This window comes from Corapipo altera, unplaced genomic scaffold (assembly GCF_003945725.1).
Source record: "Corapipo altera isolate COAL_440 unplaced genomic scaffold, ASM394572v1 150, whole genome shotgun sequence".
NCBI classification, from domain to species: domain Eukaryota; kingdom Metazoa; phylum Chordata; class Aves; order Passeriformes; family Pipridae; genus Corapipo; species Corapipo altera.
The window spans coordinates 1,938,487-1,952,613 of record NW_020884941.1 but is presented as its reverse complement, the minus strand read 5'-3'; the positions used below and the strand labels follow the sequence as shown (position 1 = coordinate 1,952,613).

Below are 14,127 nucleotides of genomic sequence, written 5' to 3'. Positions count from 1 at the left end.
TTGTTTAGTAAAGAGAGCATTGTATGTATGGATTGCATACATCCAGCTAATATTTAGTTGTAAGTAACTAGCCTGTGCAGGACCTGTAAAGGAGAAACCAGTGTATCAATTGCCATGGTAACATGTCATGATAAATACAACTTCTCTCCAATGAGGCTGAAAGGTGTTGATTTTAAGTCCACTGACAATATTCCAAAAACTAATCTAAGTCTTATTCTATCTATATAACATCTCAGATGTGCCATATATCCTAAAATTGGAGTCTCATCCACACACCACTTGCTGGCCTGGTAGAACACTCTACCTGTTAGCACCCAGCTTCCCTGACAAACAGCGCTGGGTCACAGCACTGGAATCAATAGTGGCAGGTGGGAGAGTTTCCAGAGAAAAAGCTGAGGCTGATGCTGTGAGTATGAAAGTTTCGTTTAATAATAAAATATTCTGGGAGGGAGCAGAGTTTTGAAAAATATTTTTTCACTATTTGACGTACTGAGGTTTAACTGAAGGTAAGTTATTGCTTCTGCCTTATGATGTACAATGTGAGCACCAGGAACTCGTTCATTGTGAGACTGATGCTTTATGTTACAATACCCTTCAAAGACATGGGGAGTGTAGTAAGAGAGTCCCAAAATATCTCTGTAATTCCAGCAAAGGAAGGAAGAGTGGTTAGCACATGGTTTAAATCCAGTCTCATAAGGTACCACATGGAACGAGCAAAGAAATAAAGAAAGAAAGTAAAAAGCAAAAATTTATGGAGTCAGAGGTTTTGTTGTTTCTTGACTGGGGGGGGAAGGTGTGTGTGTGTTTTTAAGTTTGTTTTATTCCTAATAGGAATAAAAGCTTGTTTAAGTTTGTTTAGGTTTTGGATAGCCTTTTTCACATCGTGTACCAGAAAACTATTTTCTGGTAAAGGGAGATTGGATTCTATGGCATCATGTAAGTGAATGTTAGCTCTGGAGGCAGGGAATATCTGACTAGCAGGAAATTCTCTTTTTTTTTCTCGGGCTCACGTTCCTTTTGTCTGTGAGAAAAATACGTGCTCCCACCAACATTTGTACTTTTCTTAAATCCTTCCTCTCAGAAAATTCCACTGCTCTGCTGTAAGAGATTGGGAAAATGGAAAGGATAGGGGCAATAATGGATTCTGTCTGAGCTTAGGATAATTCTGATTAGTTTGCCTTACTGTATGTCAGGTAGATAAAAGTCTACTAATTCTTTTGTAGGAGGCATCCCTGCAACTTTTAGCTTTCTGAGAAAAAGCCAAGCTTTTTGCCTATCTGAAATGATGACCTTACCTTGTTAAAATGCTCACAGATAAAGAAATGAAGATTAACTCAACAAGAAAAAAAAATATCTTTTTGTCATTTGCAGAAACTGCTTGGAAACTCCCTGCTGAAGCTGGAGGGTGAAGACCGTTTGGATATAAATTGCACAATGCCCTTCAGTGACCAGGTAATGATGATGTTCAGTGGGGCCTTTCTGACTAGTGGATAATTCATTCATGGAAGTGGTGTCTTAATGGCAATAGGTGTAATTACACACTTGCTTGTGGGTTTGGTTTTTTTCTCTTCACTGCCAACGAGTGTCATCCAAGTTTGCTCTTGGAGCATTCCTTGTTCACCTCATGCAGTGCTATTTTTTCCCCTGTTGTAGGTAGTGCTGGTGGGTGCAGAGGAAGGTCTCTATGCCCTGAATGTCCTGAAGAATTCCTTAACACACATCCCAGGAATGGGTGCCGTCTTCCAAATTCACCTCATCAAGGACCTGGAGAAGCTCCTCATGATAGCAGGTACTGGGCTGTGTGTTACCACTGGCCCTGCAGGGAGTGGATGGGACTGGCTTTGTGCTGCACTGAGGTGCCAAAGGGCCCTTTCCCTGTGGATTCATCACAGGCTTTTGTCTGGTCCTTTGTCAGTATTTGCCAGGAGTCACTTACTGTGATTAACACAGCCTGGTCTGAGGCTGGTGAATGGAAATGTAATGAAGGCTCAGTTAAACCTTCCAGAGAAGGTGATTTCTCTGTTTCCAAAGCTGAAGGAGGGAAGAAACAGAGAAAAAACATTTCCAGGTTAGAGGTCAGTCATCATTGCAAGTCCAGTTTGAAAAGTGTTGAGCTGATTAGTGAGCATCTCTCCTCCTAATCACTGCATAACCTTTTTAATTAACTGTTTGAGGACCACGATGTGATCACTGTGGCATAGGGTCAGTAACTCTTAACCTCTCTTGCCCTAAATACTAATCCATGTAACAAAGCTGGGACTTCCTGTCATGATTTAAGATTCCCTTCTGAAAGGAACACAAGTTTTAATGTCTCCATCTGTGGTTTTCCAGAGATAATCCTTCCCACACTGATGTAGGCATGCTGAACATTAGGGTGTATCTGAAGCTGAAAGCCCAAATTATCAAGTGTCTATATGACATTTGTAGGGAATGAAAAACAAATTTTCTCTCTTGTTCTGTTTGTTCTGCATTTTTCCCCTTGTAAGGATTTAAGCTGTCCATGCTTTATTTGTGTCAGGGTGGTACAGAACAAAGCAAATCTCACACATAATGAGGAGAGGGCTGTGTTAGTCTGTTGCTGGACTTCTGAGAAGAATTGTGTTTGGGCTATAATGCAATTTATTAGGCCACTTCTTGGAAGTCCCTTGCCAATTATCTTGGCACAGAGAGGTTAAAACATCTTGTACTTAAAACATCTTGTACTTTAAGAAGTTCTGAAGGGTAAAATAAAACTTCCTGGCTAATTTTGAATGGTGTCCTAATGAGGCCACAGTCGCTGTGATCTGCTAGACCTTAGCAACACTAATAACTCACAGAGGGAATGGTTGTTCTCTCAGTGGATTTACTGCCTGTCGTGGGGTTTGGTTTCTCTAAGTTTTCTGTTTCACTTTGAGTAGGAATAATATGGGATGAATTCTACATGGTACCTTGTGACTGTTTCCACAGTAACAGCCTGTAATGAGGAGCTGCTGCTTAGGTAATAGGACAGACTTTTGTAGAGAATAGGGAGCCCTCCCTTGACGAAATGGAACCGTTTTTGTTTCCAGGAGAAGAAAGGGCTCTGTGTCTTGTTGATGTAAAGAAAGTGAAGCAATCTCTAGCCCAGTCTCACCTCCCAGCCCAACCTGATGTCTCACCAAATATCTTTGAGGCTGTCAAAGGATGTCACCTTTTTGCTGCTGGCAAGGTAGGAAACAGCTCCCTCGTGCCTCCAGACCTCCCCTTAAACTGCTCTGAGTTTAATATTAGTAAAATCAGCATCTTTATTCCACTGGCAACACATCCAAGGTCTGTATTCTTGTTTTAAATATTTTTCTTCAAATAAGAAGAGTGTATGGGCTGAAGAGAGGCTGAGCTGGAGACAGAATGGGGAATCTGCTACTAATATGGATAAATTTAGCCAGGATGCCATGGTGGTGTAGCCTAAACTGCTAGATAAAAGAAATCCAACAGAGCATAGTACAACTGCCTCCTCACCACTGACTGTAATTTTGAGATTTATAATTAGTGAATTCTATCCTCTGTTCTTTAATGCCATGTTCCCAGGCCAGCAGATTTCCTTAGGTGTTTGCATCACTTTAATTCTTGACATTTACATAAATTACTGGTTTTAGTAATGGAACATTTAACCATAACAAAAATACTCATTAACAACTACTTCTGTGGACTGCTTTGGTAACAAACTGAACACCATTCATTTCAAGGTGATGTTTAAGATAACAGTTTCAGGGATTGAAATGTAGACCTGACCTATTTGAATTTGTTAATCCCTTTCCTGTGGAAAACCTTCTAATTTTTTATTAACTTCTTCCAAGTATAAAGGAGATCATAGAAGCCATTTACATTCACATTCTTTTTTGAGAATGTGAAGAGGCTTTTCATTATTCCAGGAATTCACAATAATTACCCTTTTAAAAAATTGTACTTGCTTATCTCTGCAAAGCTCTTTTTGTGGCAAGAGGTAACTTGGATCCGTTTCACTTGCTCAGCAATAGAATTTACTCTGTATTACCATCCTGAACTGTGCTTGTTATCTTCCTTACAGGTTGAGAACACTCTTTGTATCTGTGCAGCCATGCCCAATAAAGTGGTGGTTCTGAGATACAACGAGAGCTTGAGCAAGTTCTGTATCAGAAAGGTGAGCTTAGTAATATCCTGCAGTAGCTGAGGTAATTCACAGAGTGCACTAAACCTTTGTTTAAAACAAACATCTAGAACCTTTTTGCATGCATGAGAACACTTGTTTGCCAGCTAAAATGATAACAAATTGTGCTGTGCACTGACTCAAAGTAGAGTAGGCAGCAATTTCCTTTAATAAGAGTTGGCATATTTGGAGAGATGCAGAACAGAACTGTGACTTCTTGAGATATTGGATTCAGCTGTAATTGTACCCTCACTTATTTGGTCCAAAAAATGGCTTTCTTAATTATCCAGCTGTCTTAATTATCCTCACCTCTGTTGTCTTTGGAGAAATCCATAACAAATTACTTCACTCTTCTTTGCAACTGTGGAAGCAATGGGTGTCTGAATTTGTCCTACTGCACAAGTGAAAACTGAAGGGTATATTGGTGTTATTCCATCTCAGGATAGGCAGCTCTTTCCCCTACTTATCCTGGTACATGTGTGCTTTCTCCTGGCAGCAAACAAGGCCGTAAGGTGTGGATCTCTCGTGGCTGTGTGTGCCCTCTCTGTACAAAACCCCAGCCACCTGCAGCCCCAGCCCTGTGTGGAATCTGCACAGGTCCTGCTGCCCTCTGCCATGCAGGGAGGGAAAGCAGAACTGCTGCAACTCCCCTCAGCCAGCTGCAGGCAGATCACACTCAGAGCATCTGACCCACTGCTCTTCTCAAACACAACTCCAATGGAATGTCAGGAATAAATTTTATATGCTCATGTAGAACCAGAGGGAACCCCCCAAAATAATAGGGATCTCTCCTCAGAACAAAGAGTTTAAACAGCCTTATAAAAGGCTGGCACCCAGAAACTCATGTCCTCTCCAATTCACAAATTAAGGGATGTTCCAGTCAAACCACATCCCTGTGAGGTTCTGCAGGTGGCTTTGAAGGCACTGGTTCAATTTACAGCCTGATTGAGGCTGTTATTCCCACTGAGTGCTACATGGGCACTGCTGGAGGGAAGCAGTGGGCACAGTCATGCAGATCTGGCCTCCTCAGGAGGAAAGACATGTCTTGGCACAAACAATGCAAACCTGGAACATCTACAGGCATTGTAGCTGATACCAACCCCTGCTCACAATGGAGCAGCAGCCAGCAGGAAACACTGAGGATGTACAGCCCTGTCCTTTGACAAGGGAACATGCAAAGGCGTGTTTTAGAAGGCAAGTTTTCCTTATCTCCACTAATCCAGACAACTGAATTTAGATCCTAACAAGATGGCAGCAAGCCCAGAATATGCTCTTCTTTTCTGCCAACTAAATTTCCAGATAAGCTAGGAATTATGCAAGGAATCTTGTCCTCAGAAGATCTGGGCATCTGTGTGTTGTGTCAGGCTAACCTGCAGAGCTGTCCTAGCTGTGCAATCATCACAAGGCAGGTCTTGGGCAACATCTCTGTGTAATGTTGTACAAAGCAGGAAGGAAGGAATGTTTTGTATGTTTGTCTTCCTTAAGGAGCCATCGAGCTGATCTCTGGAGTGTTAACAACTTTAGGGAACTGATTCTTGCTCTTGGGAGGATCATGGACATGCCTGCTGACAAGAGTTCTGCTCCATGGGTTAGAAAGAGTTTGGGACTTGACTGGGGTCAGTCCTGCTGCAGTTGTCTGGGCAATTTTGTCTGCCTTTCCAGCAGCTGCCCTGATTCCTGGTGACTTCCAGGCTAGGAAGTGATTGTTCCAGCACAGCTACACTGGAGCTGGAGCAGTTCTGACAGATAAACTTCCCAGTGACAAGCCTGTCTTACAGCCCCAACTGCTCAGTCCTGGTCTTATGTCATCTCCAAGCCCTGTCCAGGCAGGCAGTCCTTGGCATGGCTGTCACCTACTGTAAGCAGGGAGCTGCTCCCTACTGCTCCAGAAAACTGAGCTGCAGAGCAGACAAGTGTCTTCCAGAACAGCATATTCTTCCAAAAGGAAGAGGATAATATTGGGCTTAGCACCTGGAGCTGAGTTGATATGCAAGTCTGTATTCAAGCAAGTATCACTTCCAACAAAACAATTCTTTTAACAAGAGGTTTTTTTCCATATCCTTTTGAGACTTTGGCGTTGCCATCTCTCTCTTTATAAAGACATATGTGGCAGTTTACAATCTTCCAGACTAAGCATTATCTGTAAACTGCTACAGGGAACTAATATCTGTCCATACTGTCCTCTTTTCCAGGAGATTGAAACCTTGGAGCCTTGCAGCTGCATCCATTTGACCACTTACAGCATCATCATTGGAACCAACAAGTTCTATGAAATTGAGATGAAGCAGTACACGCTGGAGGGTAGGAGACAATTCCTGAGGAATGCTCCAAGTGGCTCCACAGATTCTGTTGGTGGGGCTGCTCTAAAACAGTTCGGGAAAAAGACATTGGTGCCAATCAAGGTGTTTTTCTCCATTCTCTTTGCAGAGTTTCTGGATAAAAATGACCACACTTTGGCCTCTGCTGTGTTTGCTGCTTCCACCAACAGTTTTCCAGTCAGTATCATCCAAGTGAACCCAGCGGGGCAGAGGGAGGAGTATCTGCTGTGTTTCCATGGTAGGTGTAGGATGGCTGTGCAGGTGTTGCACTACACCTGTTCTCTGGCACGTGAGCTGCAGAAGTGCTGCTGGATTTTAGGCAGCCTGTTTCTGGCTTAAAAGTTCTTCCTGCTGTGGATCAGTTGCTGCACGTAGACTGTGCCTGAAGGAAGGACTGCAGCCAGTGGAGTTAAGTGCAAACAAGTGTTTGATCATCCTGATAAATGTTCAGGGGTTCTCAGACCTGAGCTTTGTCTGGTTCCTGTGTAGACAGATGAGACTTTTTAACCTTCTTGTGATGAAATAAGAGAGGGTGTTATTTTTTTTTGATGAAATAAGAGAGGGTGTTATTTTTTTTGTGAAACTGCTTTTGTTGCCCTCTTGGGCAGTGTCATGGCAATGCACAGGAAGTCTTCAAAAGCAGTAATTCTGGGTGACTAATGGTAGGAGTCTGCAAACTGAATAATAACCTTACCTTAATGAGTACAGAGAGCCCCAGAACTGCAGCACCTTTTGGCCTGACACTACTCCTACATCTCACCAATTCCATGTCAATTGGAGTAATTCATGGCACTCCAGGATGTGCAAGATAATCTCTGCACCTTGTCCCTGATAAAAAGCCCGGGGTAACTGCCTTTGTCCCTTCAAAAAAAGGGAATAAAATTCAGGCACATGCTCATGACATGACATGACTTTTCCTGGCAGAGTTTGGTGTCTTTGTGGATTCCTATGGGAGACGCAGCAGGACAGACGACCTGAAGTGGAACCGCTTGCCCTTGGCTTTTGGTAGGTGTTGGGGGCAGTCACTTGGATTATGGAAATTATTGAAGCTTCCTCGTGGGGTGGGTACTCTGCACTCAGCACTTCTGTTTCCTTCTCGCTTTCCCAATTCTCCCAGAAACTATGGAGATTTCTCCACGATTTAAGCTCATCCAGATGGCAAAACCTTCTGAAGTATAAGCAATTTAAGGAAAACTAAACCAAAGTTACATTTCCTTAATTTTCCTAGTCTGACACTGACCGAACTGGCTAGTGCAATTTCTGATGATGCTTGCAAGTTTCTGAAATAGCCAAGAATATATGATGGCATTGTGGTTCCCTCAGGCTTTTCGTACTGCCTAATGGGGTTTTGTTCAGTTAATAGTCTGTTTTTAATGTCTTTTTCATGATACTTTGGTTAGTAAAGTCCTTGAGACACAGTTTCAAAGCAACAATTCTTTGAGCTCGCATCTCCCCCCTTAGTGATAGTGTCTGTGTCTTATTACAGAAAATGTATTCCTCAGTTTTCCCAGAGGGCTGTCAGGCTCTCTTGCACTCACTGATGTGATTTAGAAGTTTTTAACAGAGAATTTATTTTGTGTTTTTTCCCATCTTTGTGCTGCTCCTGCAGCCTACAGGGAGCCCTATCTGTTCGTGACCCACTTCAATTCCCTTGAAGTGATCGAGATTCAGGCACGAGCTTCTCTAGGGTAAGTTGTTCTCTTTTCACCCCTTTGAACAGCCTGTGGTGCAGAATATATGGACTTGCCAGGAAAAGGCAACCAATGCCATTGTAAAGACTTTTCCTGCAATTTTACCCAGAACTCCTGCACGAGCCCACTTGGAGATACCAAACCCACGGTACCTCGGGCCTGCCATCTCCTCAGGAGCGATCTACTTGGCCTCCTCCTATCAGGACAAGTTAAGGGTGATCTGCTGTAAGGGCAATCTGGTGAAGGAGACCAACAACGAGCAGCAGCAGCACCACAGAGGCTCCTCTGCCACGCGCAGGTACGGTGACATCGGGGTGTTACAGTCCCTCACAGTAAACCTCACCCATGATGCCTTTTCCCCTGATGTGGTGGAACAGATTCCCTTGTTCTGTTCTTAGAGAAGGAGGCTGGTGGTAGCTTGTTACTGTAATGCTGGAGGAGAGTCACTGATGTTTTAAAACCCAGAAGGGAAAAAACTTCATCTCTCTAGGAAGATGGGGATAATCTCCACAAATGCTTTGTGATCTTCCACTGGTTTACTTTGATGTTGTGATCAAGCTCTGACTTTGAAGCTTGGTGACCTCAGATGCTGTTGATATTACACTAGACATGGGTTGGCTGTAACAAGCTCTAAAGCAAGAGCCCCTCCCTGTCAAATAATGAGTCTGCCTTAGGGAGAGAGCATTGGGAAGTTGTGATGTGATACAGCACAACAGTGATACTTCACACAGGTGAATAAATACTGGGGCTGGTAGTGCCCCTGTGCACTGGAGACAGAGAAATCGAGGCTTGTAGCTCATCCCAACCTGGCCTGAACATCCCAGAAAATTCTGAGTGTGAAAACACATACATCAAACTTGAGTGCATTTTTATATGAGAAGTGTTTGGCTGAAGTGTACGAAAAGGTGTCATTTTCTGGCCTGTTCCACACACCTGACTTACATCAGCAATTCCTTAGAGGCACTTGACCAGTGTGGCTCATGTGATGGATACTCAGCTACCAAAGTATCTCTGCACTGAGGGCTGATGCTGACGCTTTTCACCTGAGCGCTGCTGGGCGTGTTATGGGGGAAAGTTACACTTTTGCCAAAAGAAAACATAACAAGAGGTTTTTGTCACTCAGCTGTTCCCATCCCTTGTTTTTGAACGACAGCAGCCCCAACAAGAGAGGCCCCCCCACCTACAATGAGCACATCACCAAGCGCGTCGCCTCCAGCCCGGGCCCCCCGGAAGGTCCCAGCCACCCTCGGGAGCCAAGCACACCCCACCGGTACCGCGAGGGCAGGACGGAGCTGAGGAGGGACAAGTCCCCTGGGAGACCTCTGGAGAGGGAGAAATCCCCAGGGCGGCTGCTGAGCACCCGCAGGGAGCGCTCCCCAGGGCGACTGTTCGAGGACAGCAGCCGAGGCAGGATGCCTGTGAGTGGTGCCAGAACTCCTCTTGCTCAAGTCAATAAGGTAAGCCAGAAGCCTGGAGACTTCTCTGTTCTCAGGACAAGGCTTGTATGTACTGCAGAAGGGCTGGGGGGACTGTGAAGTACAAGAGCAAATCAAATCTCACCCCTCTGCTCCTCAAATTATGTTAGAACAGAGCCCACATGGTGTCACTCCCTGGCTCTGTGACCATGTTCCCTGGGCTAGTTCTGTGACTGCAAAAGCTGCTTGACTCTAGAAAGGTGAATTTACTATCAGAAATCGAGTGATAGAGGATTTGAAGGGGGTTAAGGTCTGGGCCTGCTGTGCTCAGTGCCTGCCTGTCAGTGTTTACAGATGATGCCCCCTGGCAGGAGGCAGGACTGTGTCGTGGCTCCATGGGAGCAGCAGGTGATGTTCTGCTGCTGGCACCTTGTGCGTGGGAGAGAAACATCTGTGACTTGTAACCGTGGTTTTATTTCCCTGCCAGGTCTGGGACCAGTCTTCAGTGTAAGTCTCAGCTAGACAAAGTTACTCATCTTGACCTGCAGGAAAAAAAGGAAATATACTGAGTATATGCACTCCATCTGTCTGCTGCCCAGTTCCCAAACAGCATTCCTGGGCCAAAGCTCGCTCCGCAGCGGGAGCCGTGGCGCTTCTGAAGATCCTTCGCAGCTCAGTTGATTTCTCCGCACTTTCCTGCACTCCTGTTTTTGCACTTTGTACTACTGTTACTCTTTCAAGCAGTTCATGAACTTTTTGTATCCACTTTAGTCCCTAGTAGATCATCAAGGAAATGGGACTAGTGTCCTGCCCCAGGTCGTTACTGTGGTTAGCACCCCTTACCAGAGAGTTGGGCATAGTTCTGAGACGTGCTGGGAGCCCCTGATGGCCTGGAAACAGAAGGGCCAAGGTGAGTGAGTCTTTCAATAGGAGCTGTGGTTGGATGTTCTCCACAGAACATGAGAGAAAAAATTACTTCTGATTAGTCTGTTCACCTGCCACTTCTGAAAGTTATTTTGTTCTCACTAAAATTGCTCTAGAGCAGCTCTGATGGGGAGGGAAGAGCTCTGCTTTAACCGACCCCCCTGCCCGGCCCTGAGACAAAGTGCATTACCTGTAAGCTACTGGGTTGTAAGACTTTATCCAGGTCTTCTGCATGACAGTTCACTGCATGCTGCTGCACCATCACTGGCTGCTCTCTCCTTTTAGGTTGCTTTGCTGAGTAGTGTATTGTACCTCACTTGTAAATTAACCGAAACCTTTAGATTACGCTGCAAAATAACCGTTACTCTGGAAATTTGGCAACGAAGAGTTAACAAGCCTTATTCTATGACAAGAGTTACAGTCACACCTGTGTTCTCCTCTCAGCACTGGACACGGTCCCTTCAGCAATGAGTCCTGCCAGCCTCAGCTCCCAGAGGGAGCAGCCCGGGCTGGCTCCTGCCGTGAGCTGTAGCTTGTCCTACAATAAGATGCGGTGTGGTGGCACAGGACACTCACAGGGAGCAGCTCTGGCAGGTGCTGACACACCTTTGCTGCTGCCTGTCCGACCTCGAGCCTTTTATTGCTTCCTATTCTCTTTTGCTGTGAACATGAAGCAGAGAGCAAATGATTTTCAAAGCAGGTTTTTGACCATTCCCTCTGCAATAGCAACATCCTAAGTGAACAACCATGTTCTTTACAACTGGAAAGAGCAAAACTGCATCCAATCTTCCCTTGGTGCCACACTTGAAACTTCTGCTAGTCCCTTGCAAGCCTGTGCTAACCTGTTCTAGAAACCCATCAAAATTCCAATGCCTTGTCAGTGTCCTTTGGCGAGTTTCATGGATATTGTATTCAGTTCTCTTGTCTGTTGGGTTATTTTCAATCAGATGATTTGGCAGGAAACTTGCTGAAAGTTTTTGTCTCCTGGTCTGAATATTTTGAAAGGTCACAGAGATCAGTCTTTAAATCTTTGCATCTCATGGAAGATCTTCAAGACCTCAGAAATGGGCTTGTTGAGTCCTGAAAGTGTATATCTTGTGTCTTGTTCGTGAAATGCTTCCTGCTATAGAAATAGCTCAAAGGACTGTACATATTTACAAGAATCTTTATATTCGTAACAAAAGGGAATTGAATTGGTTTCTACTTTTTTATTGTAAACTGTGCGTTTTTCAACACTAGCTTTTTGTTTTACTGGTGGTTGTGGACAGCCATCTTCAGACACTGGAGGGCCCTCAGCTCAGTCCTCCTCGCTCCCATGAAGAAATATTGTAACATTAAATTGCAATTGAAGCTTGTTAGCATAAATGAGGTTTTAGGTCTCTAAAAGTACAGGATTTTTCTTCATTACCTTTTTATTATTGACAAGGGAGGGAACCAGAGGGCCAGTTCAAAGCTCCACCTGGAAAGTATTGAACTTTGTTGTTGAACAATAACCAAATAAAACAAATAACTATCTTGACTGGCATGGTGAAATGACGGCTTCCTTCTCCCTGGAGTCCCCCTGCCCATCCTGCCCCCTCCCAGCCCCGGGGCTGGGCAATCCACGGGTGTCACAGCTGACCTGAGACCTAACCCCGGCAATATTTAGCATTTAATACTCATCATTCCCTGAACAAGTAGTTGTAAGTGGCTTCACCAACCCCAAGCATGTTCACATGAACTACAACAGGGGTGGATTTATCCAAGTCCTTTACTAGAGCAGCAGTCAGCTGCAAACACCTACAGCTAAATCCTGCCCTCATGTGCTTCACCAGTGAGAGGGGTAGAGGTAAAACATGTGTGAGTATCTGGGAAAACAGTCTTGCCCTGGTAAATGACCCCATGCATCTTGAGCTGGAAAAAACCATCTTAATTAACAATGGTGTGATCTAATGTCAGGTTTGGGATTTATCCCAGCACCGTCCTGGTAGCAAAGTGGACAGAGACAGTTCCTCATCCCACTGCTGTAACATGCTGGTGCTTTAAGGCCTAATAGCTGCAACTTTAAAAAAAAAAAGACCATTCACAAATCCAGTCAGATTGAGTACAACCTGCAGAGTTACTGTACAGCTCAACTTACACCTGCTGGGAAAACTTGCTAGATCAGACTTAAATGTAAATAACATCTATTTTTAACTGAACCAGTTTTTACAGGGTCTGAAGTATTCTTTCACAGGAAGAGGTTTTTAATATTCACACTGCTGCCTACAGTAACTTAATTTGTCCTCCTACTGTTCAGTGTTTTTGGTTCTGTGCACATACCCACCCCCTCAGCCCTGACAAAGGGCTTGTTGGAGGCTGTGGGGGTGGGTTACCAATGGCTCCCCTTACGTTTTGGTCTACATGACATTCTCCATGAAAAATGCTCTACATAAACCCCGAGCTGCTTGATTTATCTATTGTGCCTACTATGATGTATATGATGAAATGCTGACTTGTTCAATGTTCCTTTATTTCTTTTACTGTGCACAAAGAATACTTATTTAAAGCTCATTGTTGCAGTCCTATGATGCATGATCCGAATTGTAACAAAACTAAACTAATCCAGAAACTGGTGGAGTAAAAAAAAATTATTATTTATTGAGCCTTTTGATTCCCAAAAACCCTGCACAAATCCATGTCAGCTGGACCCCCACAGGCTGTGCTGAAATTCATGGGGTCGGGGAGGGCAGGGAACTCTTGTTATTTCTGTACTGGTTTACTCCAGAGTCCCCAGAAGTGACTGTAACAAAAGTCTCTGCATCTACCTTAAAAAATGTGCTCTCCTAGCAACAGCCAAGAATAAACATAACAGCACAGACTGTGAGCTGTGGGTGGGGAATGTAAGTGAGCTAATAAATCCAACTCTTGATCCAGCTTTTGCCTTTGGAGGGAATTGATTCATCCCATTGCAATAAGGGAACACAGTGATTAATCTAATTCATTCACCCATCAAACAGAAAACAACCTATCAAAAACCAATAAAAAGACCCCAAAACCCACCCCCCCAGCAGAAACCAAAAATAAAAGCAGCCTTTACCTCTTCCTTCATTTGCTCTCCTGCAGATGTTCCTGGTGGAGAGAAAGGGATCAGGGGGCTGAGGGGGCTGTGGCTTACCTGAGGAAGGGTGTGGCTGCTGGGAATGTCAGTTGAGGCCACAGGTACAGGGAACATCTCACCTCCATCACCTGGTGCCCCTGACTGGAGAGGCCCTGGGGCCTGTGGGCAGCTGGGCTCACTCATTCCAGGGGCAGGGAAGAGTGGAAGTGGTGATGGATCATCATTCCTGTGGGGCAGCAGCTGGGCACACAGCCTGAGCCCCCCACCCTGGGCTCTGTGTTCCCCCTACAGCTTTTTTGGGGCTGCAAAAGCTGATGGTGGCTGCAGCCCCTGTACCCAGTGCTCTGCCAGCTGAGAGCTGCAAAGCAAAAATTAAAATTAAAATTAAAAAAAGAAAAAGCAACAAGCTTTCTATAAAATAATTGGTTCCATGCTGTGGTTCCACCACACCAGCACTGATAAGAGCCTGGAGTGAGTCATGCATATATGGAATTGGAAAAAAATCCACAAAGCTTAGCCAGAACTAATGAGCCTGAATCCCTAAATGCTTCAGTCG

General features: G+C 44.6%; 1 protein-coding gene across 9 annotated transcripts in view; it reads left to right on the top strand.

Moving 5' to 3' along the window:
- The window catches only part of CIT (citron rho-interacting serine/threonine kinase), a 75,107-nt gene extending 61,775 nt beyond the window's left edge, over positions 1 to 13,332 (top strand). For 7 of the 9 annotated variants that reach the window (XM_027661497.1, XM_027661493.1, XM_027661490.1 and 4 more), the window contains 12 exons: positions 237 to 406; positions 1,372 to 1,452; positions 1,654 to 1,789; positions 3,048 to 3,187; positions 4,046 to 4,138; positions 6,337 to 6,445; positions 6,572 to 6,700; positions 7,387 to 7,467; positions 8,072 to 8,150; positions 8,263 to 8,451; positions 9,307 to 9,610; positions 10,056 to 13,332. In XM_027661497.1, the coding sequence (XP_027517298.1) occupies positions 237 to 406; positions 1,372 to 1,452; positions 1,654 to 1,789; positions 3,048 to 3,187; positions 4,046 to 4,138; positions 6,337 to 6,445; positions 6,572 to 6,700; positions 7,387 to 7,467; positions 8,072 to 8,150; positions 8,263 to 8,451; positions 9,307 to 9,610; positions 10,056 to 10,079 (1,535 nt within the window). In that variant the 3' untranslated portion in view covers positions 10,080 to 13,332. The remainder of the gene's footprint in view (positions 1 to 236; positions 407 to 1,371; positions 1,453 to 1,653; positions 1,790 to 3,047; positions 3,188 to 4,045; positions 4,139 to 6,336; positions 6,446 to 6,571; positions 6,701 to 7,386; positions 7,468 to 8,071; positions 8,151 to 8,262; positions 8,452 to 9,306; positions 9,611 to 10,055) is intronic. The other 2 variants (XM_027661494.1, XM_027661492.1) reach the window with 1 other exon arrangement.
- The last annotated feature ends 795 nt before the right edge of the window (positions 13,333 to 14,127 follow it).